Raw genomic sequence first — 27,006 nt, 5'->3', positions numbered from 1 at the left:
GCCTGGGTCCCTCAGTGCCGCGGCGGCCCGGAGGTGGCGGGAGGACGGCTCCGCGCTGCATGCGGGGCGGGGACCAGGGGACCCGTGCGGGCCGCCTCCAGCGAGTAAGTGGCATTCTGCGCGGACCCGCAACCTCGGCCTGCGAGGCGGGGACCTCCCGGCGCATAGCGCGGCCACCACCCCAGTCCCCTCTCCACCTCCGCGGGCGGGGCCCGGGGCAGAGGCTTGACGCCGCGCACTTCCGGTCCTCGCGCTCCGGGTCCGGACCGGCCACAGCAGTCACGACCTTGAGTTCCGGGCGGGACGGGCTGCTGTAGTTCTGGCCCCCGCGTTTCCGTGCTGGGTGTCATTGAAGCCCGCGAGGGGAGGCTCCAGGCCCGGGACGCATCCTGGCGGCCTGCGACTCTCGGAGTCAAGCCCACCTGCTAGCCGAGGCCGACGCCGGCCTCCCTACCGCCTCTGCCCCCGCATCCTGGCCTTTGCACTTGCTCTTCCCTTACCTTGTCCCCAGACCGGTTTCATGCCCGCTCCTCACAGAGACCCGAAGAGTCCGCTGCCTCCCTCCCCGGCGCCCTCGCGCTGCTCCCTGTCTGATGTTCTTCACGTGTTTTTCTCTCTTAAATTGTCTCCTTGTTCATTTCTTCTTGTCTGCGGCCCCCTCCTTCACTCACTGTTAGAGCAGGATACAGCACCGTTTGGCCCTGACACTGGATGTCCTGCGAGGGTTGAAACTTGCTAATCCTCGAGGGTGGAGGCACTGTGGGGAGGACAGGCACAGAAGGGAGCTGTGCCTGCACTCAGAGGACATTTCTTCTGCTGTACAATGCGTGGTGCACTGTTCTTCCCCTTGCGTGCGCAGTGTAGAATTGGACATAGGGGCTAGAGTCTGTGTCCCCTGGGACTGTCAGTGTGGGTGAGGTTGGTTTTTGGCTCAGAGAGGTGGAGCCACGCTGAGCTGGGCACTAGCCTGTGTCCTCCACACCTCAGAGCCACCAACGTTGACTTCTCTGCACATTCTGGTTTTTTTTTTTTTTAAATTGTTGTTGTTTTTGTTGTTTTGAGATGGAGTTTTGCTCTTATTGCCCAGGCTGGAGTGCAGTGGCGCGATCTCGGCTCACTGCAGTCTCCGCCTCCCGGGATCAAGCCATTCTTCAGCCTCAGCCTCCCGAGTAGCTGGGATTACAGGCATGCACCACCGTGCCCAGCGGCTTCCCGTCACATTCTCTTGGGCAAATAAGACCTCACTGTGCCGTGTCCAACCTCCATGAGGATGTGGAACCTCAATAGCTTTCCTGTGTGTGCTGTCGCTCTGCAGTTCTGCAGGGTTCAGCCTTGGCCACGTTAACCTCTCAGTCCCCCTAAATTGGTAGCTCTGCATCCTGTTCCCAACACCAGAAGCCCTGAGGACAACTAGAAAGGCTGGGCGAGCACCCAGGTGCAAGCATGCTCACCTGGGGCAGATGGGAGATCACTGTCAGAACAGCCTGGGAGAGCTGTAATGCACCATCAAGGATGGGCTCCTGGGGCCTGGGACCCAGAGCCTTGATGTGTTTGCTGTGCTCAGCCTCAGATCATGGGTCCATGGCTGGAATGTCACCCACCTACAGGTGGGATAGTTGGACAGTGCATCCTGGGAGCAGATCGAGGAGATGAAGAGACTCGGCCATGGTCCACAGCTCCCACCTGCTGTGTCTGGTGCTGGGAGGCAGGTTCTTGTTGCAGCAGAGGAGCCACCCATGGGAGCAGGGCATCTGGGGACCAATCCAAAGATGCTCTTAGCACATGGCCAGCAGGCGCCCCTCAGCCCCCACCTCTCACGAGTTCAGGGTCCCTTTCTGCCAAGTGGGGACTGCTGGTTCTTCAGGACAACCCAGCTTCCCCAACCCTCTGTTCAGACACTGAGCAGTCCTCTGACTCCCCATCACTAGGGATCAGGAGAGCCCCACACAACACACCCATTCTGTCGAGGGTGCTAGATCAGTCTCTATTAGTTTCTATGCTGCTATAACACACTACCACAAACTGGGCAGTTTAAAACAACAGAAAGTTATTCTCCGAGTCCTGGAAGCCAGAAGTCTGAAATGAAGGTGTCGGCAGGACTGTGCTCTCTGACGGCTCTGGGTGGGGTCTTTCCTTGCCTCTTCTGGCTCCTGGCGGCTCCAGGTGTTCCTTGGAGTGTGGCTGCATCACTCCAATATCAACCTTCATCTTCACATGGCCTCCTCTTCCCCGTGTCAGAACTCCCTTTGCCTCCTTCATAAGGACACCTGTCATTGGAGTTAGGACACACCCAGGTTATTCAGAGTGATCTCATCACAAGATCCTTACTTATGTCTGCAAAGACCTAATAAGGTCACATTCTGAGAGTTCCAGGGTTAGGGCGTTGGATGTATCTTTTGCAGGGTGAGGGATATCTTTCAACCTATTACAGCCTCCTTCAGTGGAAGCTGCCGGTCCTGGGTGACCTCATGTGCCCATCCATTCTTGGGCCTGTCCATTGATTCCATGGTGACCAATTGTCCCTGTTTGGCCAGGCTGCCCCAGGTATGGTCTTTTACCTGGGAAGTCCGCAGCCCCTACCTCCCTAGAGTTCTAGGAAGTCATGCTGATTGCTGATCCTTGCCCTGCTCATGCCACCAGCTGTTGTACAGACTGTGACATGAAGCCGGCAGCCTTGGAGCTAATAGCAAGGCAGGTGGCCAGGTCCCTCCATCCCTGACACTTGGGTCCCTGTGACCTGGAGTTATGTCAGAGAGGTCCAGATCCTGACTGTGGGGCTTCTGGGATGGCACATTGTGAAAGCGGGGCCCCTGATCTCCTGCTGCTCAGCATCCATAGTGGCATGCTCCCTCCGCCGTGTAAGGGGCTGGAGTCCACACTGGTACCCCCATCAGAGTTTATGGCTGGGGAGTTCCCAGCCCTGTGTGTGGGGACCTCAGATCCCAGCCTGGCAATGACCCTGGACCGACCCCCTTAGCAGTGGGTCCTGGTGGCTTTCTCAGGAGCTCTTCAGTCAGCCTGGCCTCTCAGAGGCAGACTAGGGAACACTACAAAACCTGCAGTGCTCAGATAGAGGCTTAAAGAGTGTGGGGAGATGGGCAGGATGGGCCTGCCCCGAATAGCCAGGTCCATGGCCAGCAGATGGACTCCAGAGAGAGAAGCCTACACCTGTGAGAGAAAGACGCCAGATACTGGGGATGGTGGTTGGGAGCCAGCGGGCAGCCTGGGTGTGGACAGAGCTCCATGGTCAGACAGACCAGAATATGTGTCTCCATGTCCTGCGTCCTGCCCTCAGTCTCCTCCCTCCCAAGTCACAACTTCCCATCTGGTGGCAGCAATGCCCTTGGGCATGTGCCCCTGTAAGGAATTGCCCTGTGCCCTGAATATCATTCCCAGCGAGCATGTTCAGTTTCTAATGAGTTTTCTTTACTTTCTTTTTTTGAGATGTGGTCTCGCTGTGTTGCCCAGGCTGGCGTGCAGTAGTGCGATCTTAGCTCACTGCAGCCTCGATCTCCCAGGCTCAAGCGATCCTCCCACCTTAGCCTTCTGGTAGCTGGGGCTACAGGCATGCACCACCACACCCAGATAGTTTTTGTTTTTGTTTTTTTTCTTTTTCTTTTTCTTTTTTTTGAGACAGAGCCTTGCTCTGTCGCCCAGGCTGGAGTGCAGTGGCGCGATCTCGGCTCACTGCAAGCTCCGTCTCCCGGATTCAAGTGATTCTCCTGCCTCAGCCTCCCGAGTAGCTGGGATTACAGGCGCCCGCCTCCACGCCCGGCTAATTTTTTGTATTTTTAGTAGAGATGGGGTTTCACCATCTTAGCTAGGCTGCTCTCGATCTCCTGACCTCGGGATCCATGCGCCTTGGCCTCCCAAAGTGTTGGAATTACAGACGTGAGCCACCGCGTCCGGCCATTTTTTTTCTTTTCTTTTTTTTTTTTTTTGAGACGGAGTCTCGCTCTGCCGCCCAGGCTGGAGTGCAGTGGCCGGATCTCAGCTCACTGCAAGCTCCGCCTCCCGGGTTCACGCCATTCTCCTGCCTCAGCCTCCCGAGTAGCTGGGACTACAGGCGCCCGCCACCTCGCCCGGCTAGTTTTTTGTATTTTTTAGTAGAGACGGGGTTTCACCGTGTTAGCCAGGATGGTCTCGATCTCCTGACCTCGTGATCCGCCCGTCTCAGCCTCCCAAAGTGCTGGGATTACAGGCTTGAGCCACCGCGCCCGGCCCATTTTTTTTCTTTTTTCTTTTTCTTTTTTTTTTTTTGAGACGGAGTCTCGCTCTGTCACCCAGGCTGGAGTGCAGTGGCGCAATCTCGGCTCACTGCAAGCTCCGCCTCCCGGGTTCACACCATTCTCCGGCCTCAGCCTCCCGAGTAGCTGGGACTACAGGCGCCCGCCACTGCGCCCGGCTAATTTTTTTCTATTTTTAGTAGAGACGGGTTTCACCATGGTCTCGATCTCCTGACCTTGTGATCCGCCCGCCTCGGCCTTCCAAAGTGCTGGGATTACAGGCGTGAGCCACCGTCTTTTTTTTTTAAGACAGAGTCTCGCTCTGTCACCCAGGCTGGAGTGCAGTGGCGTAATCTCGGTTCACTGCAAGCTCCGCCTTCCTGGGTTCATGCCATTCTCCTGTCTCAGCCTCCCGAGTAGCTGGGACTACAGGCGCCCACCACCACACCCGGCTAATTTTTTGTATTTTTAATAGAGACGGGGTTTCACCGTGTTAGCCAGGATGGTCTCAAACTCCTGACCTCATGATCCGCCTGCCTCGGCCTTCCAAAGTGCTGGGGTTACAGGTATGAGCCACCGCGCCTGGCCTTTTTTTTTTTTTTCCCAAATAGAGACAGGGTTTCACCATATTGCCCAGGCTGGTCTCTAACTCCTGGGCTCAAGCCATCCACCCACCTTGGCTTCACAAAGTGCTGGGATTATAGGCATGAGCCACCACACCCAGCCAAGTTTTCTCTTTGACATGAGTGAATTAACAGACACCTGGCTAAAGAAAATGCTTTTACCCAGAGCTTAAGCCTCTGATGTGGAAACTATGCTCGGTACTCTGGTACGCAGTTGACTTGGCTGTGTGTGAGAAATTACTTTATTTTCACCTAGAGATTTAAAAGAACTTGTTTTTCTCTCTTTCTTTTCTTTCTTTCTTTTTTTTTGTTTGAGACGGAGTCTTGCTGTGTCGCCCAGGCTGGAGTGCAGTGGCCCGATTTCGCCTCACTGCAAGCTCCGCCTCCCAGGTTCACGCCATTCTCCTGCCTCAGCCTCCTGGGTAGCTGGGACTACAGGCACAACCAGGCCTGGCTAATTTTTTGTATTTTTTTTTAGTAGAGACAGGGTTTCACTGTGTTAGCCAGGATGGTCTCGATCTCCTGACCTCGTGATCCGCCCGCCTCGGCCTTCCAAAGTGCTGGGATTACAGGTGTGAGCCACCGCGCTCGGCCAGGAACTTGTTTTTCTCAATACAAATGTATTGTTTAAAAGAAACCACCTTCGGCCTGGCGCGGTGGCTTGTGCCTGTAATCCCAGCACCTTTGGGAAGCCGAGGGGCAGATCACTTGAGGCCAGGAGTTTGAGACCAGCCAGGCCAACATGGTGAAACCTTGTCTCTACTGAAAATACAAAAATTAGCTGGGCGTAGGGGGCGGGCATCTGTAATCCCAGCTACTCGCCAGGCTGAGGCAGGAGAATTGCTTGAACCTGGGAGGCGGAGCTTGCAGTGAGCCGAGAGTGTGTCATTGCACTCCAGTCTGGGCGCAGAATGAGACTCTGTGCCAAAAAAATAAATAAATAATAAAAACAAACAAACCACCTTCATCCCATGCAGTGCTTTCATGTGACCAGGGCTCAAATGACATCCCGGATGTTACAGGGTGGGCAGACGCCTGGCAGGCTGCAGGCAAGAACACCGTGGCATGGGTGCATTCTACTCTTTTTTTTTTTTTTTTTTAAGATATAAATCAGCCGGGTGCAGTGGCTCACACCTGTAATCTCAGCATTTTGGGCGGCCGAGGCAGGCGGATCACGAGGTCAGAAGTTTGAGACCAGCCTGGCCAATATGGTGAAACCCCCTCTCTACTAAAAATACAAAAATTAGCTGGGCGTGGTGGTGTGCTCCTGTAATCCCAGCTATTCAGGAGGCTGAGGCAGGATAATTGCTTGAACCCGGGAGGCGGAAGTTGCGGTGAGCTGAGACCGTGCCCCTGGTTTCCAGCCTGGGTGACAAAGGGAGACTCCGTCTCAAGAAAACAAAACAAAAAGATATAAATCATGTAACAAATAAATCATTTTACAATTCAGGTTGGGTTTTAGTATATATATATCTAATATATGTATTTACATTCTATATAAATATATACTCTAAATATATATGTAATTATATATATATATGTGTGTGTGTGTATATATATATTTTTTGAGACAGAGTCTCGCTCTGTCACCCAGGCTGGAGTGCGGTGGTGCGATCTCAGCTCATTGCAAGCTCCGCCTCCCAGGTTCACGCCATTCTCCTGCCTCAGCCTCCCGAGTAGCTGGGACTACAGGCACCGCCACCAGGCCCGGCTAATTTTTTGTACTTTTAGTAGAGACGGGGTTTCACCTTGTTAGCCAGGATAGTCTCAATCTCCTGACTTCGTGATCCGCCAGCCTCAGCCTCCCAAAGTGTTGGGATTACAGGCGTGAGCTACCTGCCCGGCCACGTTTTCGTGTGTACATATATAGGTGTATATATATATACACACACACATATATGGTTTTTTTTTTTTTTTTTTTTTTTTTTTTGTGATGGAGTCCTGCTCAGTCACCCAGGCTGGAGTGCAGTGGTGCGATCTCGGCTCACTGCAGCCTCCACTTCCCAGGTTTCAGCGATTCTCTGCGTCAGTCTCCCAAGTAGCTGGGACTACAGGAATGTGCCACCACACCCGCCTAATTTTTATATTTTTAGCAGAGATGGGGTTTTCACATTTTGGCCAGGCTGGTCTCGAACTGGCCTCAAGTAATCTTCCCACCTTGGCCTCCCAAAGTGCAGGGATTACAAGTGTGAGCCACCGCCTGGCCAGGTTTTAGTAGATTGTTTAGGTTTTAATATATTCACTATGTTGTGCAACCATCACCACTATAATTTCCAGAACATTTTAATTACACTAAAACAAAACTCGATATCCATAAAGCAATTACTCCCCATTCTTTTTCCCCTCAGCCCCTGGCGACCACTAATCTCCTTTCTGTCTCTATGGATTTCCCTATTCTGGATATGTCATATAAATGGAATTATGTAATATGTGGTCTTTTGGGACTCACTTCTACTTCCCATGTTTTCTAAAGTCCATGTTGCAGTATGTGTTAGTACGCATCCCTTTTTATGGCTGAATAATATCCCATTCTATGGATATACCACATTTTATTTGTGCATTTGTCATTTTATATACTTGGCTTGTTTCCCCATTTTGGCTACTGTGAACAGTGCTGTTGTGAACATCTGTCAGCCAGTGTTTGTTGAATGCCTGTGTTACTTTTTCTTGGGCGGATACCTCAGGGTGGAATTGCTGGGGGTGCAGTAGCTCCATCTTTACCTTTCTGTGGAACTGAAGGTTTCCACGGCAGCTGCACTGTCTGGATCCCCACCAGCCAGGTTGGAGCGTGTTCTCTGCTTTCCTCTTTTTTGCCAGGTCTTCTGGTCTTCAGGGCAAACACTGAGCGTGGTTAGTGCCAGCTGAGGCCAGTCAGCTCACCTGCAGTTGGGGAGCCCCAAGACAGAGCTTACTGCCAGCAGCTTTGCCAGTCCTGGTGTGTGAGTGGTGCTTTTTGAAATCTGGACCTCCCCGCCACGCCCCAGCTCATTTACTTTATTCCCACAGTGAGTCCATACTCCACATTCTGGAGAGGCTTCCCTTGTCTCGCTGCGGGGGCCTGGGAGAACCCCATCCGGACTCAGGGAGCCCAGCTCCCTCTACTCTGGTGTCTGTTGTGGGTTAGATTCACGTCCACCTGCTGTTGGGACGGTCAGTGCCCATGAGCAGGTGGGGCCCATGGCTGCTTGCCTCCCCATGTGCCCATATCATTCCCCATCCTGTTCTTGGGAAGCTGCATGGTCAAGACCTGAGGGCAGAAGGGACAGAAGGAGAGTAACAAGCTACATCAGCAGCCAGCCAAGCCCTCACCTGGAAGGAGGAGCCTCAGACAGATCCACAAGTGTTTGGGAAGAGGATGTTTGTAACTGAGTGTCCGTTCTCTCTCACACCCTTCCACCTGCGTGGGAGGTGACAGGTCACCCTGTGCACAGTCCAGGCCACAGGGCAAAGCATGCTGGTGTTCAGCACCACCCAGACGTACTCCCACTCAGAGAAGTCCCTTACTTCCAAGCATGCCTCCTGGAGTCGCAAGCTCCAGCTGGCTAATTTGATAGGTGGAGAGACGAAGGCACCAAGTGGCAGAGCCCACAGTGGGGGGAAGGTGATAGATTTTCTCTAAATTAGACCTGACTAGTGCCACTCTTGAAGGAGGAAGATCGAGGAAGGATCAGCGCCTCTGTGAGTCTGCATCTGGCTCCAGAAGTCTCAGGAAAACCCAGACCCTGAGTGGCTTTTTTTTCTTTTTTTTTTGAGACGGAGTCTCGCTCTGTCGCCCAGGCTGGAGTGCAGTGACGCGATCTGGGCTCACTGCAAGCTCCGCCTCCCGGGTTCACGCCATTCTCCTGCCTCAGCCTCCCGAGTAGCTGGGACTACAGGCGCGCACCAACACGCCCGGCTAGTTTTTTGTATTTTTAGTAGAGACGGGGTTTCACCGTGTTAGCCAGGATGGTCTCGATCTCCTGACCTTGTGATCCGCCCGTCTCGGCCTCCCAGAGTGCTGGGATTACAGCCTGAGCCGCCGCGCCCGGCCTGAGTGGCTTTAGGTGCAGAGAGGGAGGGGCAGCCTCACCTTTCTTGTCTCACACAGGCCTGGAGGGGACAGGAGGGTTGTGCAGTGGTCACATGTGACACGTGAGGCTGAGAAACCTCACATCACACCAGAGTCCCTTTGTCCTTACTGTCACCCGGGTTTATTAGCAAATGCCTGGCCTGGAACCAGTACCTGCTGAACCCTTGCACTGGGCCTTTCTGCTCTCCAGCTCAGGCCAGCAGCCTCCCAGAGAGCAGAGCAGGAACCGAGCCTGGCTGCTGGGAAAGCCCTTCGTGACCTGCAGAACTTGTCCAGCTCTGCATTTTTGTCTTTAACCAGTTCGGTATGTTTAATTTCCACTCAAAAACATTCATCCCCAGAGTGCTGGTCATCAATGCATTTCTGTCATTGTGGTCATGATGTCCAAGAACGAAATAACCCCCCAGGGACAACTGGCAGCAGCTTCCTTTGGAGAACTGCGGCCAGTCGCCCTGAAGTGTCCTTGGCTGAAAAGTCAACATGTAGAGTCTTGGTTAAATGCTTCGTGAGTCCTTTTAGTTCCTGGTCATGTTATTTCAGGCCACCAGGTGGCCCAAGGCAACTGCCTGTTAGAAATTTGCAAAACAGACAGAAAAAGTGACATCAGGTCAAGGATGTCTCACTAAATACTTAGATTTCGGAGACATTTATTTATTTATTTGTTTGTTTGTTTGAGATGGAGTCTCACTCAGCTGCCCAGGCTGGAGTGCAGTGGCGTCATCTTGGCTCACTGCAACCTCTGCCTCCCGAGTTCAAGCGATTCTTCTGCCTCAGCCTCCACACCCGGCCCTCTGAGACATTTAATAAATGGATATCGACTAGGTGTGGTGGCTCACGCCTGTAATCCCAGCATTTGGGGAGGCCAAGATGGGTGGATCACCTGAAGTCAGAGTTTGAGACCAGCCCGGTCAACATGGTAAAACGCCAGCTCTACTAAAAAAAAAAATGCAAAAATTAGCCAGGCTTGGTGGCGGATGCCTATAATCCCAGCTACTCGGGAGGCTTAGGCAGGAGAATTGCTTGAACCCAGGAGGTGAAGATTGCAGTGAGCCAAGATCGTGCCACTTCACTCCAGCCTGGGCAACATGAAACCCTGTCTCTAAATAAATAAAAATAAATAAATAACAAACAAATAAATAAATCAAGGGATATCTGGCCGGGCACGGTGGCTCATGCCTGTAATCCCAGCACTTTGGGAGGCTGAGGTGGTCAGGTAACAAGGTCAGGAGTTCAAGACCAGCCTGGCCAACATGGGGAAACCCTGTATCTACTAAAAATACAAAGATCTAGCCTGGCGTGGTGGTGGGCACCTGTAATCCCAGCTACTCAGGAGGCTGAGGCAGGAGAATTGCTTGAACCCAGCAGGCGGAGGTTGCAGTGAGCTGAGATCATGCCACTGCACTGCAGCCTGGGTGACGGAGACTCCGTCTCAAAATAAATAAATAAATAAAAATAAATAAATAAAATAAGGGGATATCTGCTTTCCACAGAAAAAGGAATACAGGACAAAGGAGAAGAATCTGAGCTCCTGTGCTCAATGAAGCGGCGATTTAGAAGGTGCCACAAGTGTGTCCATCTTGTGCTCTGCATGTGACGTTAGCCATCCGGGATTCATAGTCCAAAGGCTGCACTGGACAGATCCATCTTTGTTCTGGAAACAATAAGATCTAGGGAGGGGACAGGAGGATAGTGCGGTTATCACTCGTGTGAGGCTGAGAAACTTCACATCACAACACAGTGAGGAAAATTCCCTTTTTTTTTTTCTGAGACGGTGTCTCGCTCTGTCGCCCAGGCTGGAGTGCAGTGGCGCGATCATGGCTCACTGCAAGCTCTGCCTCCCAGGTTCACGCCATTCTCCTGCCTCAGCCTCCCGAGTAGCTGGGACTATAGGCTCCTGCCACTACGCCTGGCTAATTTTTTGAGACGGGGTTTCACCGTGTTAGCCAGGATGGTCTTGATTTCCTGACCTCATGATCCGCCTGCCTTGGCCTCCCAAAGTGCTAGGACTACAGGCGTGAGCCACCGTGCCCAGCCCCTCCCTCCCTCCCTTCCTTCCTTTCTTCTTTCTCTCTTTCTCTCGCTTTTTTTTTTTTTTTTTTTTTTTGACGGAGTTTCGCTTTGGCTGGAGTGCAGTGGTGCAATCTTGGCTCACTGCAACCTCCACCTTCCGGGTTCAAGTGATTCTCTTGCCTCAGCATCCTGAGTAGCTGGGATTACAGGCGTGCACCACCACGCCTGGCTAATTTTGTATTTTTAGTAGAGATGGGGTTTCTCCATGTTGGTCAGGCTGGTGTCAAACTCCTGACCTCAGGAGATCCACCTGCCTCGGCCTCCCAAGGTGCTGGGATTGCAGGCGTGAGCCACTGTGCCCGGCTGTCCTTTGTTTTCACTTGCTCTTCAATTGCTTGCTTAAGAGATGAATATGTATATATGCACGTGTGTGTATCTCGGCAAAGTCCCCTGTCGTAGGCAGGATAAGGGCCCCCTGAAAGATGTGCACGTCCTGGTCCCTAGAACCTGTGAATATGTTACTTCCCAAGGCAAAAGAACTGAGTGTGGTGAGGTTTTGGATCCTGAGATGGGGGGGATTCCTGGATTATATGTGGTTGGCCCAGTGTGATCACAAGAGGCAGAAGGGTCAGAGTCCTGTAAGGAGTATAAGAAGATTTGACGACAAACCCAGAGAGACGAAGATGTCTTACTGCTGGCTTGAAGATGGAAGAAAGAAAAGTAGGTGGCATCTAGAAGCTGGAAATTGTCCTCAAACGTCCTCCCCAAGAGCCTCAGGAAGGAACCCACACTACTGAAACCTTCCCTTAGGACTTCTGACCTCCAGAACTGTGAGATAACACGTTTGCATTGTCTCAAGCCACTATGGGGGTGGCAGTTTGTTAAAGCAGCAGTAGGTAACTAATGTAGCCACAGCAGAATTTTAAAATAGTAATAGCAGGCACTAGGCCTTGCTAATGTCCACACTTGCTGGAATGATCTGGGTTGCCTGTCTCCCTACTCAGCTGTTTACACTTACCGTTATCATACCCATTTTGTAGATGAGGCTGCCAGGCTTGAGAGAACCACCACTACCTGGTTGAAGAGGGGAGGGGCAGCTCAGCATTGGCCTCTGCAGCTCGGATCTCCCGGCCAGGCTCTCAGCTGTCAGGTGAGTTCACCTCACACCTCCCAGGAGACACGGACAATGGCAGTGAATGGAGCCAGGAGGACCCGGAGTGTGGGCTTGCCACTGAGAAGCTGAGGCCAGGAGTAAGTGAGATTCTGGGGAGCTCGCAGCTGAGCAACGGGGGAGTCCCTGTTGCTTGGGGAAGGGGGACCAGGGAGGGCCTTAGCCAGGGGCACAGTGTTTTGGGAGCTATTGTTGGGGAGGAGCAGAGATGCGGGCAGGGAGAGCCTGGGAAGCTGTTCTCTGGGGTCTGGGTGGTGACAGTTTGAAGAGGGGCAGGAGGCCCTGCCTATATCACTCCATGTCCCCTTTCGAATCTGCAGAGAGCTGGGGGCTGCCCAGTAGGTGCCAGCTGTGGGATGGTCGCTCTTTGGCCCAGTTCTCCACTTCTCTTCTCCTGGGAACCGCAAACCTCCATTTCTTCTCTGCTCTTCCAGATCCTACAACCAGAACTCTGTGCCCCAGGATGGAGGCTCTGGCCCAGAAGGCTGGGCAGGGAGGAATCTCCACGGCCGATGCCCGGGGTGCCTCTGGGGCCTGGGAGAAGAGGCCCGAGGAGCCGAGGCCCCTCGAACAGGACCGAGCTGGGAGCCGCCCCACTCAAAAGGGGGACCTGCGTGGAGGGATGGCGGACGGTAGGACGACTCCCCCAGGTGGGGGCTCCCAGGGCTGCAACCTCAGGGTGAGCCCGGGCTCGGGGATCAGACCCCTCGTGCGGGAGCCGCGCAGCCCCACCTCTTCTCAGGACCCTGAGCTAGTTACCCGCGAGGGGCTGCAGGCCGGGGAGGACCCCTGTGGGAGCCCGGCGTGTGGCAGGGACTGTAGCAGGAACTCCTGCCTGGCGCGGCATCGCGGGGTGCCCGCTGGGGAGACGCCACCCGTGTGTGACCCCTGTCCGGAGCGGCTCCAGAACTGTCCCCGGACTCAACTGTGTGAGGTCCACACGGACTGTTGGCCGTGCCAACTGGGGACGGGCGCTCCGACCTGCCCGAGGACCCCAAAGCCGACCTCCCGCGGGAGGAGCCCCTCGGTGGAGCAGCCCCAGGCTTGCGCGTGCGGAGAGGCCTTTGCGTGGAGGGCCCTGCGGATCCCCCAGGAGCGGCTACAGGCGATGGAGGAGCCCCGTCCGTGTGCCCGGTGCGGGAAGCGCTTCCGCCCCAACCAGCAGCAGCAGACGGGCAAGGGCCCCCCAGTGTGTCCTGAGTGCGGCCAAACCTCGCGACCTTGCCCGGGTGTCCCCAACCCCCCGGCCCAGCGGCTGTACGCTTGCGACGAGTGTGGCAAGGCCTTCACGCGCACCTCCAGCCTGCTGCAGCACCAGCGCATCCACACGGGCGAACGGCCCTACGAGTGTGCCGAGTGCGGCAAGGCCTTCGTGCGCTGCTCCGGCCTGTACCGCCACCAGAAGACGCACTCGGCCGAGCGCCACCGCCGTGGCCCAGTCCTGGCCCGGCGCGCCTTCCGGCTGGGGTGCCCGCCCTGCGGGGACTGCAGCGAGCGGAGTCCCCGACGGGGGTCGGGAGCCGGGGAGAAGCCGTACGAGTGCGCCGACTGCGCCAAGGCCTTCGGGCTGTTCTCGCACCTCGTGGAGCACCGGCGTGTGCACACCGGCGAGAAGCCCTACGCTTGCCCCGAGTGCGGCAAGGCCTTCAACCAGCGCTCGAACCTGAGCCGGCACCAGCGCACGCACAGCAGCGCCAAGCCCTACGCGTGCCCACTGTGCGAAAAGGCCTTCAAGGGCCGCTCGGGCCTGGTGCAACACCAACGCGCGCACACCGGCGAGCGGCCCTACGGCTGCCCCGAGTGCGGCAAGACCTTCCGCGGCTGCTCCGAGCTGCGCCAGCACGAGCGCCTGCACTCGGGCGAGAAGCCCTATATCTGCCGCGACTGCGGCAAAGCTTTCGTGCGCAACTGCAGCCTGGTGCGCCACCTGCGAACGCATACGGGCGAGCGGCCCTACGCGTGCGGGGAGTGCGGCCGCGCCTTCAGCCAACGCTCCAACCTCAACGAGCACCAGAAGCGGCACGCAGGCCGCGCCGCGCCTTGACCACCGGGAGCCGACGCTTCGCCCAAGCGAACCCTGCGTCGAGGAGGGGCCTTTGTCCCCGAAAACCCACTGTTTGTAACCTTGATTAAACTTCACTTTGTACACATGGCGTCACCAGGCTTCCACTAACTCGAGTTTTATTTGACCTTTTCTAACAGGGCACACAGCATCTGGTTGCAGGCATACGCAGTAATAATCTCGAGTGGCAGCAGATCCGGCCCAGACGCTGTGTCCACGATCTCTGTCCACACAGAGCCGCAGTGCCTGTTACTTGGCTCTCTGGTATGCGAGGAAACGGGGAAAAGTGACTCTCCAGAGGCACAACCATAAGACGGTGAAGGCAGGATTCGAACCTAGGGCCTCTCATGCCCCTTAGGCGGCTTCAGGAGCCTTGGGACCTCGGGGTGTTTGCACACGCTCTACCGTAGCCGGCCTGGCACAGCTCATAACCCTCCAGAGGTGAGACCTCAGAGCAGGCTTCTGCCTGTCCCGGCCCTGGCGGCTCCGTAGTCGCGGCAGAAAGGGTTCCCTTTGGTGAAGTGCGATGCCCTGGCAAGCTTGCCCTCGTCTGACTGACGGTCGGGGTCTCCCTATTGTCGTCCCCTGCCGGACTCCAGACTGAACTGAATCTCCCCAAGCCTCCGCGGTGTGAGTGGAAGTGGGTGCCTGAGGTGTCAGCACAAAGTCCCCAGCACCGCAGAGGTGAGAGTCCACCGGGATCTAGCACAGCATGCTTTTTCCCAGCTATGTAAGTGGCTGTCCATGGCTATGATTCCAGTTTCTCCCTGCATTTCATCCACGCTGGTTCCAGACAGACCCAAGGCTCCCACTCCAGAGGCCGACTGGAGCAGGCCGACTAGGGACAGATCTGTACAGAGCACCTTGCCCTTTGGCGTGCGGTTTCCTCCTCACACCAGCTGGGAGGGCCGGGAGGATGCTTGCTCCTGGCTCAGCTAGAGCACTGGAGAGGGCAGAGCCCTGGGCCCTCAGGGCCTAGGCCTTGTTGCTTCCAGTAGGGTTCCCCAAGTGTGGCCTGGGACCCCCAAACAGAAGAATCCTAAGTGGCCCCTGCAGCCACACTGGGGACCACCTGGGCTGGTCACTTGACATTTACCACACTCTGTGGCCCTCATGCTACTGTGCAGACGGGCACTGTTTACGCCTCAGACATTGGTGACCCCCCACGGAGTACCTTCTTATTTGCCCTTGCCAAGGTCAGACCAGGGAAAGCGCCTCTGAAGGGTGGATGCTCAGAGCTTCCAGTGGGGCAGCCAAAGGGTAGGGCCTGAAACCAGCCTCAGAGGCCCCTGGGGAATCCACCCAAGAGAAACTCACCTCACAGTGTCCTCTGTCTTCCGCAGCCTCTAAAAGGCCCAGGTCTTGGTTAATCCAGGACTCACCCACCAGGGGCTTAAATTTTTACCCTCTGTTCTGGGAAAAGCATCCTGATGAGGCAGGCCCTGCCCATGGTCCTCCTACCTGGTAATCTCCTTGATGCTCTCCCCAGCCTTCAGGAGAGGGAGAGCAGTGCTCTCCCTGCCCCTAGTCCCCCAGGACACTTCCCGCAGAATTTCCCCAAGCAGCAGCTCTCCTGGTGTTCTGTGGCTTTTATGTGCTGCTCAGTCAGGTGTGGCCAGAAGAAGAGACACAGGACAAGCTCAGGAAAACAAAGTCCATCATGCTTACAGATCCTGGAAACAGGAGGCACGGCCCATGAGGAAGGACACATGAGAAAGTACAGCATCTGTCGGAGGCAGCAGGGGCAGGAGCAAGGGGGAGCTCTAAGCCAGAGCCTTTACTGGGGTTTCCAAGGGAAAAGCAAGGCAGAGCAGAGCTCACAGCACAGGACTGGCTAGCTGGAGTGATTCCTGTGGGCCTTCAGCTGTGGGAGTGTCCCCCAGCTGCTTGGCTCCTGTTCCTGGGATGATTAAGACAGAGGAATATTGTCTCCTGCGGTGTGTGGACCAGATAGAGCCACCGGTGAGGCTCTGGATTGGTTAGTCTGCATATCAAGGGTATGCTCCAGGCCAAGCGTTGTGGCTCAGGCCTGTAATCCCAGTGCCTTGGGAGGCTGAGCTGGGCGGATAGCTTGAGCTCAGGAGTTCGAGACCAGCATGGGCAACGTGGCAAAACCCCGTTTCTACTAAAAATACAAAAATTAGCTGGGCATGGTGGCATGTGCCTGTAATCCCAGCTACTTGGGAGGGTGAGGCACAAGAATCCCTTGCACCTGGGAGGCAGAGGTTGCAATGAGCTGAGATCGCACCACTGCGCTCCAGCCTAGGTGAGAGACCAAGACTTTGTCTCAAAAATAAACAAATAAACATTTATCATTGCACACATTTTCTGTGGGTGGGGAATTTGTGACCAGCTTGGCCTGTGATTCTGGCTCAAGGTCTCTCACGAGGTTGAAGTCAACATGGCAGCCAAGACTGCAATCATCTGAAGGCCCCACTGGGTTTGGAGGATGCACTGCTCCACTGCCTCTCCACAGGACCGCAGACCTGAGTTTCCTCATGGCCAGGCAGCTGAATTCTTCCAGCATGGGTGACCCAAGACTACAGGCACATGCCACCACGCCTGGCTAATTTTTGTATTTTTAGTAGAGACAGGGTTTCACCATATTGGCCAGGATGGTCTCGATCTCTTGATCTCATGATCCGCCCGCCTCAGCCTCCCAAAGTGTTGGGAATACAGGCGTGAGCCACTGCGCCCAGCCCCGCTTTTTTTTTTTCTTGAGACAAGAGTCTAGCTCTGTCACCCAGGCTGGAGTGCGGTAGTGCAATCTCGGCTCACTGCAACCTCTGCCTCCCAGGTTCAAGCAATTCTCCTGCCTCAGCCTCCCAAGTATCTGGGATTACAGGTATGTACCACCACACAGGGCTAATTTTTGTATTTTTAGTGGAGACGGGGTTTCACCATGTTGGTCAGGCTGGTCTCAAACTCCTGACCTCATGATCCGCCCACTTCTGCCTCCCAAATTGCTGGGATTACAGGCCTGAGCCACCCTGCCTGGCCAATAAAAATTTTTTTAAAGCTAAAATTGACTCTCAGGCAAATGAGATAAAATGAACATACGTTAAATATTTTAACTTAATAAGAGAAAGAGTAAGACGTTACCAGTTATTTAATGATGGAGGAAAGGACCAAAAGCCAAGGAATACATCGAATGCAGCTCTAGGTGCTGAAAAAGACAAGGAAAGGTTCTACGTTAGAGCTTCCAGAGGGAGCTCAGCCCTGTCAACATCTTGTTTCAGGTCACTTATATCGATGTCAGACTTCTGGTCCCCAGAACTGCGAGAGAATATATTTCTGCTGTTTTAAGCCACCAAATTTGTGGTAATTTGCTGCATAACCACAGGAAACTAACACACCATCCCTCAGTTCTGCTTTTCTGTATGGACTCCATTCTCTAACAGATTCATCCCTCATGAGGGCAAGAAGGCAGCAGCTGCCCCAGCTGACAGGTGCTCACAGCCTCAGGTTCAAAGCAGATAGAGGCCCTAACAGTTCAGAGAGAAGTCCCATGATGCTAACAGGTCCAAAGTGACCATTGCCAGGGCCGGGGGATGGACTGCCCCGTGCTGCGGACCTGGGCCATGTACCCACACCTGCCCAAACCACCTGGGCTGGGGTGAGAGCTCCCTAGTACAAATTGGTACAAAAAAAAGCTCGTGGAGGCCGGTGCAGTGGCTCACGCACGTCTGTAATCCTAGCACTTTGGGAGGCCAAGGTGGGAGGATCACTTGAGCCCAGAAGTTCAAGACCAACCTGGGCCATGTAGCAAGATCCCGTTTCTAGCTATTCATTTATTTTAACTTACAGCATCCGGTCTATGTTGTTTTTTGAGACGGAGTCTTGCTATGTCACCCAGGCTGGAGTGTGCAGTGGCACGATCTCGGCTTACTGCAACTTCTGCCTCCCCGGTTCAAGGGATTCCCCTGCCTCAGTCTCCAGAGTAGCTGGGATTATAGGCGCACGCCAACAACCCGAATTTTTGTATTTTCAGTAGAGACGGGGTTTCACCATATTGGTCAGGCTGGTCTCAAACTCCTGACCTCGTGATCTGCCCGCCTCGGCCTCCCAAAGTGCTGGGATTACAGGAGTGGGCCACCGCGCCCTGCTTATTTATTTTAGCCAACAGCGCCCGCTGTTCCCAGGCGGTCTCCCAAGTACTAACCAGGCCCGACCCTGCTTAGCTTCCGAGATACCGACTCTAGGGGATGCCAGCTTAGTGGGTGTTCCACAGCGCGTGGGTGTGAGATGCAACTCAGTGGCGTGAACTCAGCGAGTTTCCAGGGTGGTAAAGACGGCCTGGGGCGGAGGAGGACGGCCAGGGAGAAGCTACATCGGCCCGACCTGCGTTCACGACCCGGGCAGCCCTGGGCGCCTGTGTAGCTGTTGGATGTGTGCCGCAGCGGCGTGCCGGGTACAGGAAGGGGCGGAGCGCATCCATGGCAACGCAGGACGCCAGAGTAGCTCGGCCTTGGCACCGCCCCATGGGAACATGAAGGCGCGCGCCCGCAGCCGCGCCACAGTTACGCAGGCGCGGTGGGGAGAACCGCAAGGCTTTGGGGCGCTCCGCCGAATGCAACCGCGCCCCCCAGGAGACCCGGTACCCCCTTCCTACCATTCCCCGTGCCTCCGTGCGGGCCCCTCTCAGGCAGCGCGTAGTGGACGCAGGGGCGGGCTGAGGACGGTGAGTGACGCCAACGGACACCCTCCGGCCAAGCACAGATCTGTCCTCCGGCTCCAACCACTCCCGCCGCGCGGGGCAGGGCGGGGCTCGGCCCAGAGCAGCGCCCTCTGGGACCACAGAGATAGGCCTCCGCGCCCTCCAGAGCGACCCGGAAGTGGCTCTGCACGGGCCAGAGGCGACCGTGGTCGGGGCGGAAACGGCTCCTGTCTGCCGCTTGCTCGGTGAACGCGAGCCTTATAGCATTCAGTTCTGTAGCATCGTTCCTCCTGCTCGTTTATTCTTTGACTCATTCACTCATCACTCCTCCAGCCTTGTGGCTCGGCCTTCATGTCCTGCCGCGCCATCATTTCTTCCCACATTCATTTATTCGTTCATCAACCCTCACCCGCGCCTCGTAGTTCCGGAGCTCACCAGGCTAGGCCTCGCCTCCGAGACTGCGGAGCTGCCCGCACAGGCCTCGCGCCACCCGGCCGCAGCCTCTTCCCATTTATCCACCCCGTATTTGTCCACTGTAGGCCTTGGGGTTTGGTGGGGAGACAAATACCCGTGACCGATCAGACGAATGCCCGTTGTTGGGGGCGTGGGCGCTGGGACTGACGCGGGAGGTGGCTCTGATCATGTCGTGGTGAGGAGGAGGCGTTCAGGTTCAGAAAGGGCACGCGGCGTGGATGTGAGTACGTCGGGGAGGCTGGAGCAGCGAGGCCGACAGGAAGGACCTTCCGTGGCTCACATAGTATCCCACGACGAGGACGGACTCAGGACGGCAGCCCTATTAGATGGGGCTGGGGGCTGGCGAGTCGGGGTCGCACAGCACAGGCCCTGGATGAAGGGGCAGCGGTGCCTGGCTCCACCTTAAGAAACATGGGCCCTTGGGGGCCCGGATTTCTGGGTCTTCAATACACAAATATAGATTTTTATTGAAATCGGATGTCATTTTAAAATTTAACCTTTGATTTGAGGTAATTATAAATTCACATGCAGTAACACATAATGCATACCCTATGTACCCTTTACCCAGTTCCCCTAAAGGTGGCATCTTGAAAAACTAGAGGTCAGGTTCGGTGGCTCATGCCTGTAATCCCAGCACTTTGGGAGGTCAAGGAGGGTGGATCCCTTGAGCTCAGGAGTTAAAGACCAGCCTGAACAACGTGGTGAAACCCCATCTCTACTGAAAACACAAAAATTAGATGGGAGTGGAGGCTGGTGCCTGTAATCCCAGCTACTCAGGAGGCTCAGGCAGGAGAATCGCTTGTACCCAGGAGGCGGAGGTCGCAGTGAGCCCAGATGGCGCCACTGCACTCCAGCCTGGGCAACAGAGTGAGAGACTGTCTCAAAAAAAGAAAAGAGAAAAACTAGAGTACAATATCACAACCGAGATGCAGAACATTTCCATTACCACAGGATCCCTGTGTTGCCCTTTCAGAGCCGCATACCCTTCCCTCCTACCTCTGCCCCCTGTTAACCTCTTTTTGTCAGCTAGTAATCTGTTCTCATGTCTACCATTTTGTCATTTCACGAATGTTGCATAGACTGGGCGAGGTGTCTGGCGCCTGTAATACTAGCACTTTGGGAGGCCAAGGTGGGTGGATCACCTGAGGTCAAGAGTTCGGGACTGGCTGACAGGCCGGGAGCGGTGGCTCACGCCTGTAATCCCAGCACTTTGGGAGGCCGAGGAGGGCGGATCACGAGGTCAGGAGATCGGGACCATCCTGGCTAACATGGTGAAACCCCGTCTCTACTAAAAATACAAAAAATTAGCAGGGCGTGGTGGCAGGCGCATGTAGTCCCAGCTACTTGGGAGGCTGAGGCAGGAGAATGGTGTGAACCCGGGAGGCAGAGCTTGCAGTGAGCCAAGATGGTGCCACTGCCCTCCAGCCTGGGCGACAGAGCAAGACTCCCTCTCAAAAAAAAAAAAAAAAAAAAAGTTCGGGACCAGCCTGGCCAACATGGTGAAACCCCGTCTCTACTAAAAAATAAAATATAATAAAATAAAATTAGCCAGGCCTGGTGGCAGGTGCCTGTAATCCCAGCTACTGAGGAGGCTGAGGCAGGAAAATCGCTGGAATCCTGGGGCAGAGGCTGCAGTGAGCCGAGATTGTGCCACTTCACTACAGTCTGGGCGAAAGAGTGAAACTCCATCTCAAAAATAAAAAAATAAAAAATTAGCCAGGTATGGTGGCACGCACTTGATGTCGCAGCTCCTTGGGAGGCTGAGGTGGGAAGATGGCTTGAGCCTGGGAGATGAGATCATACCACCGCACTCCGGCCTGGGTGACAGAGCCAGACCCTGTCTCAAAAAAAAAAAAAAAAAAAAAAGAAAAGAAAAGAAAAGAAAGTATTGCATAAATGGAGTCATACAGTTTTTAAGCTTTTGAGATTGGTTAACTTTTTAAAAAACATAAATACCATAAAATTCATCCTTTAAAGTATATGCTTCAGTGGTTTTTAGTATATTCAGTATTGCACAGTCATCACCACTAATTCCAGAATATTTTCATCACTCCCACAGCTGTATCTCCCATTTCTGTCTTCCCTTTAGATCCTGGCAAACACTAATCTACTTTCTGTCTCTTATAGACTTATCTGTTCTGGACATTTCATATAAATGGAATCACATAATATGAAGTATTTTGTGTCTGAATTTTTTCATTTATACTTAGCATAATATTTTCAAGATTCATTCACCTTGTAGTGTGTACCTACTTTATTCTCTTTTTATTTTATTTTATTGGGACAGAGTCTCGGTTTGTCACCCAGGCTGGAGTGTAGTGGCACGATCTCGGCTCACTGCAACCTCCACCTCCCAGGTTCAAGCAGTTCTCTGCCTCAGCCTCCCGAGCAGCTGGGATTACAGGCACCTGCCACCATGCCTGGCTAATTTTTGTATTTTTGGTAGAGAGGGGGTTTCACCATGTTGGCCACGCTGGTCTTGGGGAACTCCTGACCTCGTGATCTGCCTGCGTCGGCCTTCCAGAGTGCTGGGACTACAGCCGTGAGCCACCGTGCTTGGCCTAACTTACATTTTTAAAACACTTCCTGGAGGGGACAAACAGGACCCATCTGCTGGTCTGACTCCGGGTGTCCTGTTCACAATCTCTGCCTTAGGTGTTCTGTGTGTGGGATGAAGGGAGCCAAGGAGACAGGGCTGGGCAGGGACCCTCAAGAAAAGCAGGGAGAGGGGAATGGATGGTACAAGCAGCCATGGCACCTCATTGTGTCCCTCAGGCACCTGGACACACAGGTGGGCAAAGATGCTGACGCTGGGGGCCAGAAGCGCTGATACCCCCATTCTTCCATTTTTACTCAGTCTCAGGTGGTCCCAAGGAGGGGACCTTCGTGGCCTTGCTGTGCTCACAGGCTAACCTTTGTTTCCAGCTCCAGAGAAAGTACCCTGGGCCATGCAGCTGCCTTCCCCTCCCGGGGAAGGGGCAGGATGGCTGCCCAGACGAGTGGGGCATGAGCCCTGGCCCCCTAGGTCCTCCAGAGTCCACTGGAACTGATGGTGGGTGAGCCCAGCTCGAAGAGCCCTGGCCAGTGCTTCTGGGGGTTCCCCTATGAGGAGGCAGCAGGGCCCCGAGGGGCCCTGGCTCAGCTGCGTGAGCTGTGTTGCCAGTGGCTGATGCCCAAGGCCTGCTCCAAGGAGCAGATGCTGGAGCCCTTGGTGCTGGAGCAGTTATTGGGCACACTGCTCCCAGAGATCCAGGCCTACGCGCAGGAGCAGTGGCCAGGCAGTCCTGAGGAGGCCACCGCCCTGGTGGAGCGGCTGCAGCAGGAATCAAGCAAGGGGAGGAGAGTGGTGCCACAGTACAGCCAGTGCAGGTGCGTAGGCAGCTTTGAGTCCTTCCACGATGCTGGCGTCCCATCCCCTCCTGCTAGGCGGGGCCAGGTGTAGGGATGTGCACGTGGCCCCGTCAGGCAGGCCCAGAGTGCTGGCCCGTCCCGAGTGTCTAGCCCGCCTGCTGAACTTCCTGCTCCAGGCTCCAGAGGGCACTGGGCATCCAGGGCCGTGGAGGAGAAGAGTGGGGATGACAGCCCACCCACCGTCATGTCTCCCAAAGGCCCTCTGTCTGGTGTTCTTTGTATTCTCTAAGGCACTTACCTTTTCTCTCCTGTTTTAGGTCACAGGCGCGAGATGGAGTCCCCAGGAGGGAGGAACCTGCAGATGGCCCCAAAGGAAGGCCAGGGCCTCTGCAGTGTGAAGACTGCCACGAGGCGCCCCTCTGAGGGGGCTGTGTCTGGAGGCTGGGGGTCCTGGGAAGACTCCACGGAGGTCCCAGGGGAGGCAGGGGACGGCGAGCGGCAGCAAGCCACACTGGGGGCGGCGGACGAACAGGGGGGCCCCGACAGGGAGCTGGGCCCCGCAGATGGTGGGCGGGACGGGGCTGGGCCCCGGGAGTATGTAGATTGGACGTTGCGCCCTTCGCCTCTCCCAGAGGAGCCCGGCTGCTGGTGCGGGGAGTGCGGCAAGGCGTTCAGCCAGAGCTCCTACTTGCTGCAGCACCGGCGCGTGCACACAGGCGAGAAACCGTACACGTGCCCCGAGTGCGGCAAGGCCTTCGCCTGGAGCTCCAACCTCAGCCAGCATCAACGCATCCACAGCGGCGAGAAGCCCTACGCTTGCGGGGAGTGCGGCAAGGCCTTCCGCGCTCACTCGCAGCTCATCCACCACCAGGAGACACACAGCGGCCTGAAGCCCTTCCGCTGCCCGGACTGCGGCAAGTCCTTCGGTCGAAGCACCACGCTGGTGCAGCACCGACGCACGCACACGGGCGAGAAGCCCTACGAATGCCCGGTCTGCGGCAAGGCCTTCAGCTGGAACTCCAATTTCCTGGAGCACCAGCGCGTGCACACGGGCGCGCGGCCACACGCCTGCCCGGACTGCGGCAAGGCCTTCAGCCAGAGCTCCAACCTGGCTGAGCACCTGAAGATCCACGCGGGCGCGCGGCCACACGCTTGTCCCGACTGCGGCAAGGCCTTCGTGCGCGTGGCGGGGCTGCGGCAGCACCGGCGCACGCACAGCAGCGAGAAGCCCTTCCCCTGCGCCGAGTGCGGAAAGGTTTTCCGCGAGAGCTCTCAGCTCCTGCAGCACCAGCGCACGCACACGGACGAGCGGCCCTTCGGGTGCGCCGAGTGCGGCCAGGCTTTCGTCATGGGCTCCTACCTGGCGGAGCACCGGCGCGTGCACACGGGCGAGAAGCCCCACGCGTGCGCCCAATGCGGAAAGGCCTTCAGCCAGCGCTCCAACCTGCTCAGCCACCAGCGCACGCACTCGGGCGCCAAGCCCTTCGCCTGCGCCGACTGCGGTAGGGCCTTTCGCGGCAGCTCGGGCCTGGCGCACCACCGGCTCACGCACACGGGCGAGCGGCCCTTCGCCTGCGCAGAATGTGGCAAGGCCTTCCGCGGCAGCTCCGAGCTGCGCCAGCACCAGCGCCTGCACTCTGGCGAGAGGCCGTTCGTCTGCGCCCACTGCAGCAAGGCCTTCGTGCGCAAGTCGGAGCTCGTAAGCCACTGGCGTACGCACACGGGCGAGAGGCCCTACGCTTGCGGCGAGTGCGGGAAGCCCTTCAGCCACCGCTCCAACCTCAACGAGCACCAGAAGCGGCACGGGGGCCGCACTGCGCCCTGACCCGAGGACGCGCCTGAGCGGGAGGTCGCGGACACGCGGCACTGCGGGGTCCCGGGCGTGAGTGCACTGTCTGCTGGCCCAGCCTTTTTCGGGCCACCAGTGCGGGCGCCCTCCTGCTGGGAGTGCAGGGGTGGCATTGGGCGTGGGGAACCCTGGCTGCACAGTCCCTTTGACAATAGTCCCACCGGCCACCCAGCCCTGGCTGGGACATGTGGGATGGGCTCTTGACCTCAGGGAAGGTAGTAAGCTCCACTTCGGCGAGAGGTTCGTCCATGCAGAGGTGGGCAAGAACTGGGGTCTCCGACAGGTGTGGTGGTCTCCTCTGAGAACTGTGTGAAATTGCTCCGGCAGGGAACAAGGGCAGGGTGTGAGTCCCCTCTCCTCCCTCCTTCCACCCCAGCGAGAACGGAAGTTGTACGCGGGTTTTCTGTCTCCGGCCAAGGGCTAAGAGGTTTAGAGGCCTGGCTCTGGGGAAGGGTAGCAGGAGGCCTAGGGCCGGGGAGAGGAGCGGAATTCTGTCCACTTCTCCGTCCTGCCTCGGTTCTCTCCACCGTGGTGGCTGGGATTCGTTTTAAAGGATAACTCTGTCCCGCTTGACACACTGCTGGCTTCTTGTGGACGCAGCATCACATCCACAGGCCTCCGGTTGGTGCCACCCGGTTCTTCTCTACTGGGGAGCAAAAAGTCCCTTGCACGTGGACCTGTGCAGCGATTCAAGTCTGTGATGTGGCCCACCTCGAGCTGGGGGTGCAATGCAGACAGGTGGCTTTACCAGATCCTAGGAACTGGGAAGGGGGGCTTGGGTCTCTAAAGGCTGAACCATGGTGGTTGCTGGAACTTTGAGGGGGTGCAAGAGAGACAGTATTTTCTCTCTCTCTCTCTCTCTCTTTTTTTTTTTTTTTTTTTAAGATGGGGTCTGGCTGTGTTTGCCAGGTTGGTCTTGAACTCCTGGCCTCAAGCACTCCTCCTGCCTTGGCCTCCCACAGTGCTAGAATTACAGGTGTGAACCACCACGCCTGGCTTCAGTTCAGTATTCTTATGTGCCACAAACTCTGGGTTGCATCAGATCCAGTAGCCATGTTGAATCTTCTGGGTCCTAGGGCCCAAGTGGCAGCTTGCCTTGTATCCGGGACCTGCCATATGGACTTCTCTTGTTCTGAGCTCCACAAAAAATTGTAGATGATACGTGGACTGGATAAGCACACTTGAGTGTATACGTTGTGTCCAAAATCCAGAAGCCCACCAACCATTGTTCCCTTTTCCTAGTGGTAGATAGTGCATATTGCAACAACTGGTCTTCTTAGGAGGGGCTGTCCTAACAGGCTGCAGACCTCTAGGCACTTTACCAGAAGGTGGACCCTTAGCATGCATTTAACTTGGTTGCCTAAGCTACCTGCCACTTTGTGATCCAAGCAGCTGTTGTCATCCATATAGTGGAATGGCATGATATTCTGTGGGAAGTCAGAATGATCAAGAGCTACACAGGGATTATGACAGAATGAGAAAATTGTGTCTGGGCGCAGTGGCTCATGCCTGTAATCCCAGCACTTTGGGAGGCCGAGGCAGGTGGACCACCTGAGGTCAGAAGTTCGAGACCAGCCTGGCCAACGTGGTGAAACCCTGTTTCTACTAAAAAATACAAAAATTAGCTGAGTGTGGTGGTGCATGCCTATAATCCCAGCTACTTGGGAGGCTGAGTTAGGAGAATCGCTTGAATACGTGAGGCAGAAGTTGCAGTGAGCTGAGATCGCACCACTGCACTCCAGCCTGGGTGACAGAGTGAGACTCCATCAGAAAAGAAAAGAAGAGAAAAAAGAAAAGAAAAGAAAAGAGAAGGGAGGGGAAGGGAGGGGTTGCATAACAAGGTTGGGGAGTTAAGAAAAAAAAAAGTTGCAGATTTAGTCCTGAGGCAAGCTGTGAAGGTGTACTTTTGTCCTTGCCAAACAGAAAGAAGATAGTTTTGGTGGTCCTTGCATATTGATGGGAAAAAAGCATTTGCCAAATCAATAGTTGTTGAAAGAGAATCTCAGCCGGGTGCGGTGGCTCACACCTGTAATCCCAGCACTTTGGGAGGCCGGGGCAGGCGGATCACAAGGTCAGGAGATCGAGACCATCCTGGCTAACACAGTGAAACGCCGTCTCTACTAAAAATGCAAAAAATTAGCCGGGCATGGTGTTGCACACCTGTAGTCCCAGCTACTCGGGAGGCTGAGGCAGGAGAATAGCTTGAACCCAGAAGGCGGAGGTTGCAGTGAGCTGAGACTGCGCCACTGTACTCCAGCCTGGGCAACAGAGCGAGACTTTGTCTCAAAAAAAAAAAAAAGAGAATCTTCAACCTTCTAAGTAATCCTGAGCCTTTCTCCCTAGTAGAAGCAATCCTTCCTTCCCTGAGGGTTAAAACATTCTGATCACCTCCTTGTTCCTGCTGCCAATCATGATGAATCCAAGTCTCATCTCTGGCAGGTAGGCCCTGTTATTTGAGCTCTGTCACGTCCATCTTTCATCACCAAAATCAGAGGCCGTTTCAGTGGCAGCAAT

General features: G+C 55.4%; 2 protein-coding genes and 1 long non-coding RNA gene across 7 annotated transcripts; 2 read left to right on the top strand and 1 right to left on the bottom strand.

Annotated features, from left to right (window-relative positions):
- Window positions 1-13: 13 nt before the first annotated feature.
- On the top strand, window positions 14-14,252 carry ZNF837 (zinc finger protein 837). Of its 3 annotated transcripts, XM_074025048.1 has the most exons (4): window positions 14-104; window positions 7,667-7,788; window positions 11,969-12,078; window positions 12,534-14,252. In XM_074025048.1, exon 4 carries the CDS (start codon window positions 12,563-12,565, stop codon window positions 14,141-14,143), a length of 1,581 nt encoding a protein of 526 aa, XP_073881149.1. In that variant the 5' UTR covers window positions 14-104; window positions 7,667-7,788; window positions 11,969-12,078; window positions 12,534-12,562; the 3' UTR covers window positions 14,144-14,252. The 3 variants fall into 3 exon arrangements, with proteins under 3 accessions (XP_073881149.1, XP_005590653.3, XP_005590652.3); XM_005590596.5 differs by lacking the exon at window positions 7,667-7,788; XM_005590595.5 differs by lacking the exon at window positions 7,667-7,788 and having other exon boundaries at window positions 11,969-12,179.
- Window positions 10,311-18,936, bottom strand: LOC102132746 (uncharacterized). 2 transcript variants are annotated; one of them, XR_006694442.3, is made up of 3 exons: window positions 18,774-18,936; window positions 17,264-17,327; window positions 10,311-10,585 (listed from the first exon to the last, which is right to left on the bottom strand). It is a non-coding gene; the product is annotated as an uncharacterized lncRNA (long non-coding RNA). The 2 variants fall into 2 exon arrangements; XR_012428064.1 differs by lacking the exon at window positions 10,311-10,585 and adding an exon at window positions 15,285-15,834.
- On the top strand, window positions 18,678-26,298 carry ZNF497 (zinc finger protein 497). 2 transcript variants are annotated; one of them, XM_045380549.3, is made up of 3 exons: window positions 18,678-18,842; window positions 22,218-22,661; window positions 22,961-26,298. In XM_045380549.3, the coding sequence occupies exon 3, from the start codon at window positions 22,975-22,977 to the stop codon at window positions 24,466-24,468; it is 1,494 nt and encodes a 497-aa protein (XP_045236484.2). In that variant the 5' UTR covers window positions 18,678-18,842; window positions 22,218-22,661; window positions 22,961-22,974; the 3' UTR covers window positions 24,469-26,298. The 2 variants fall into 2 exon arrangements, with proteins under 2 accessions (XP_045236484.2, XP_015296952.3); XM_015441466.4 differs by lacking the exon at window positions 22,218-22,661.
- Window positions 26,299-27,006: the final 708 nt, after the last annotated feature.

Source organism: Macaca fascicularis, chromosome 19, assembly GCF_037993035.2.
Source record: "Macaca fascicularis isolate 582-1 chromosome 19, T2T-MFA8v1.1".
NCBI lineage: Eukaryota > Metazoa > Chordata > Mammalia > Primates > Cercopithecidae > Macaca > Macaca fascicularis.
This window is presented reverse-complemented; position numbering and strand designations above follow the sequence as displayed.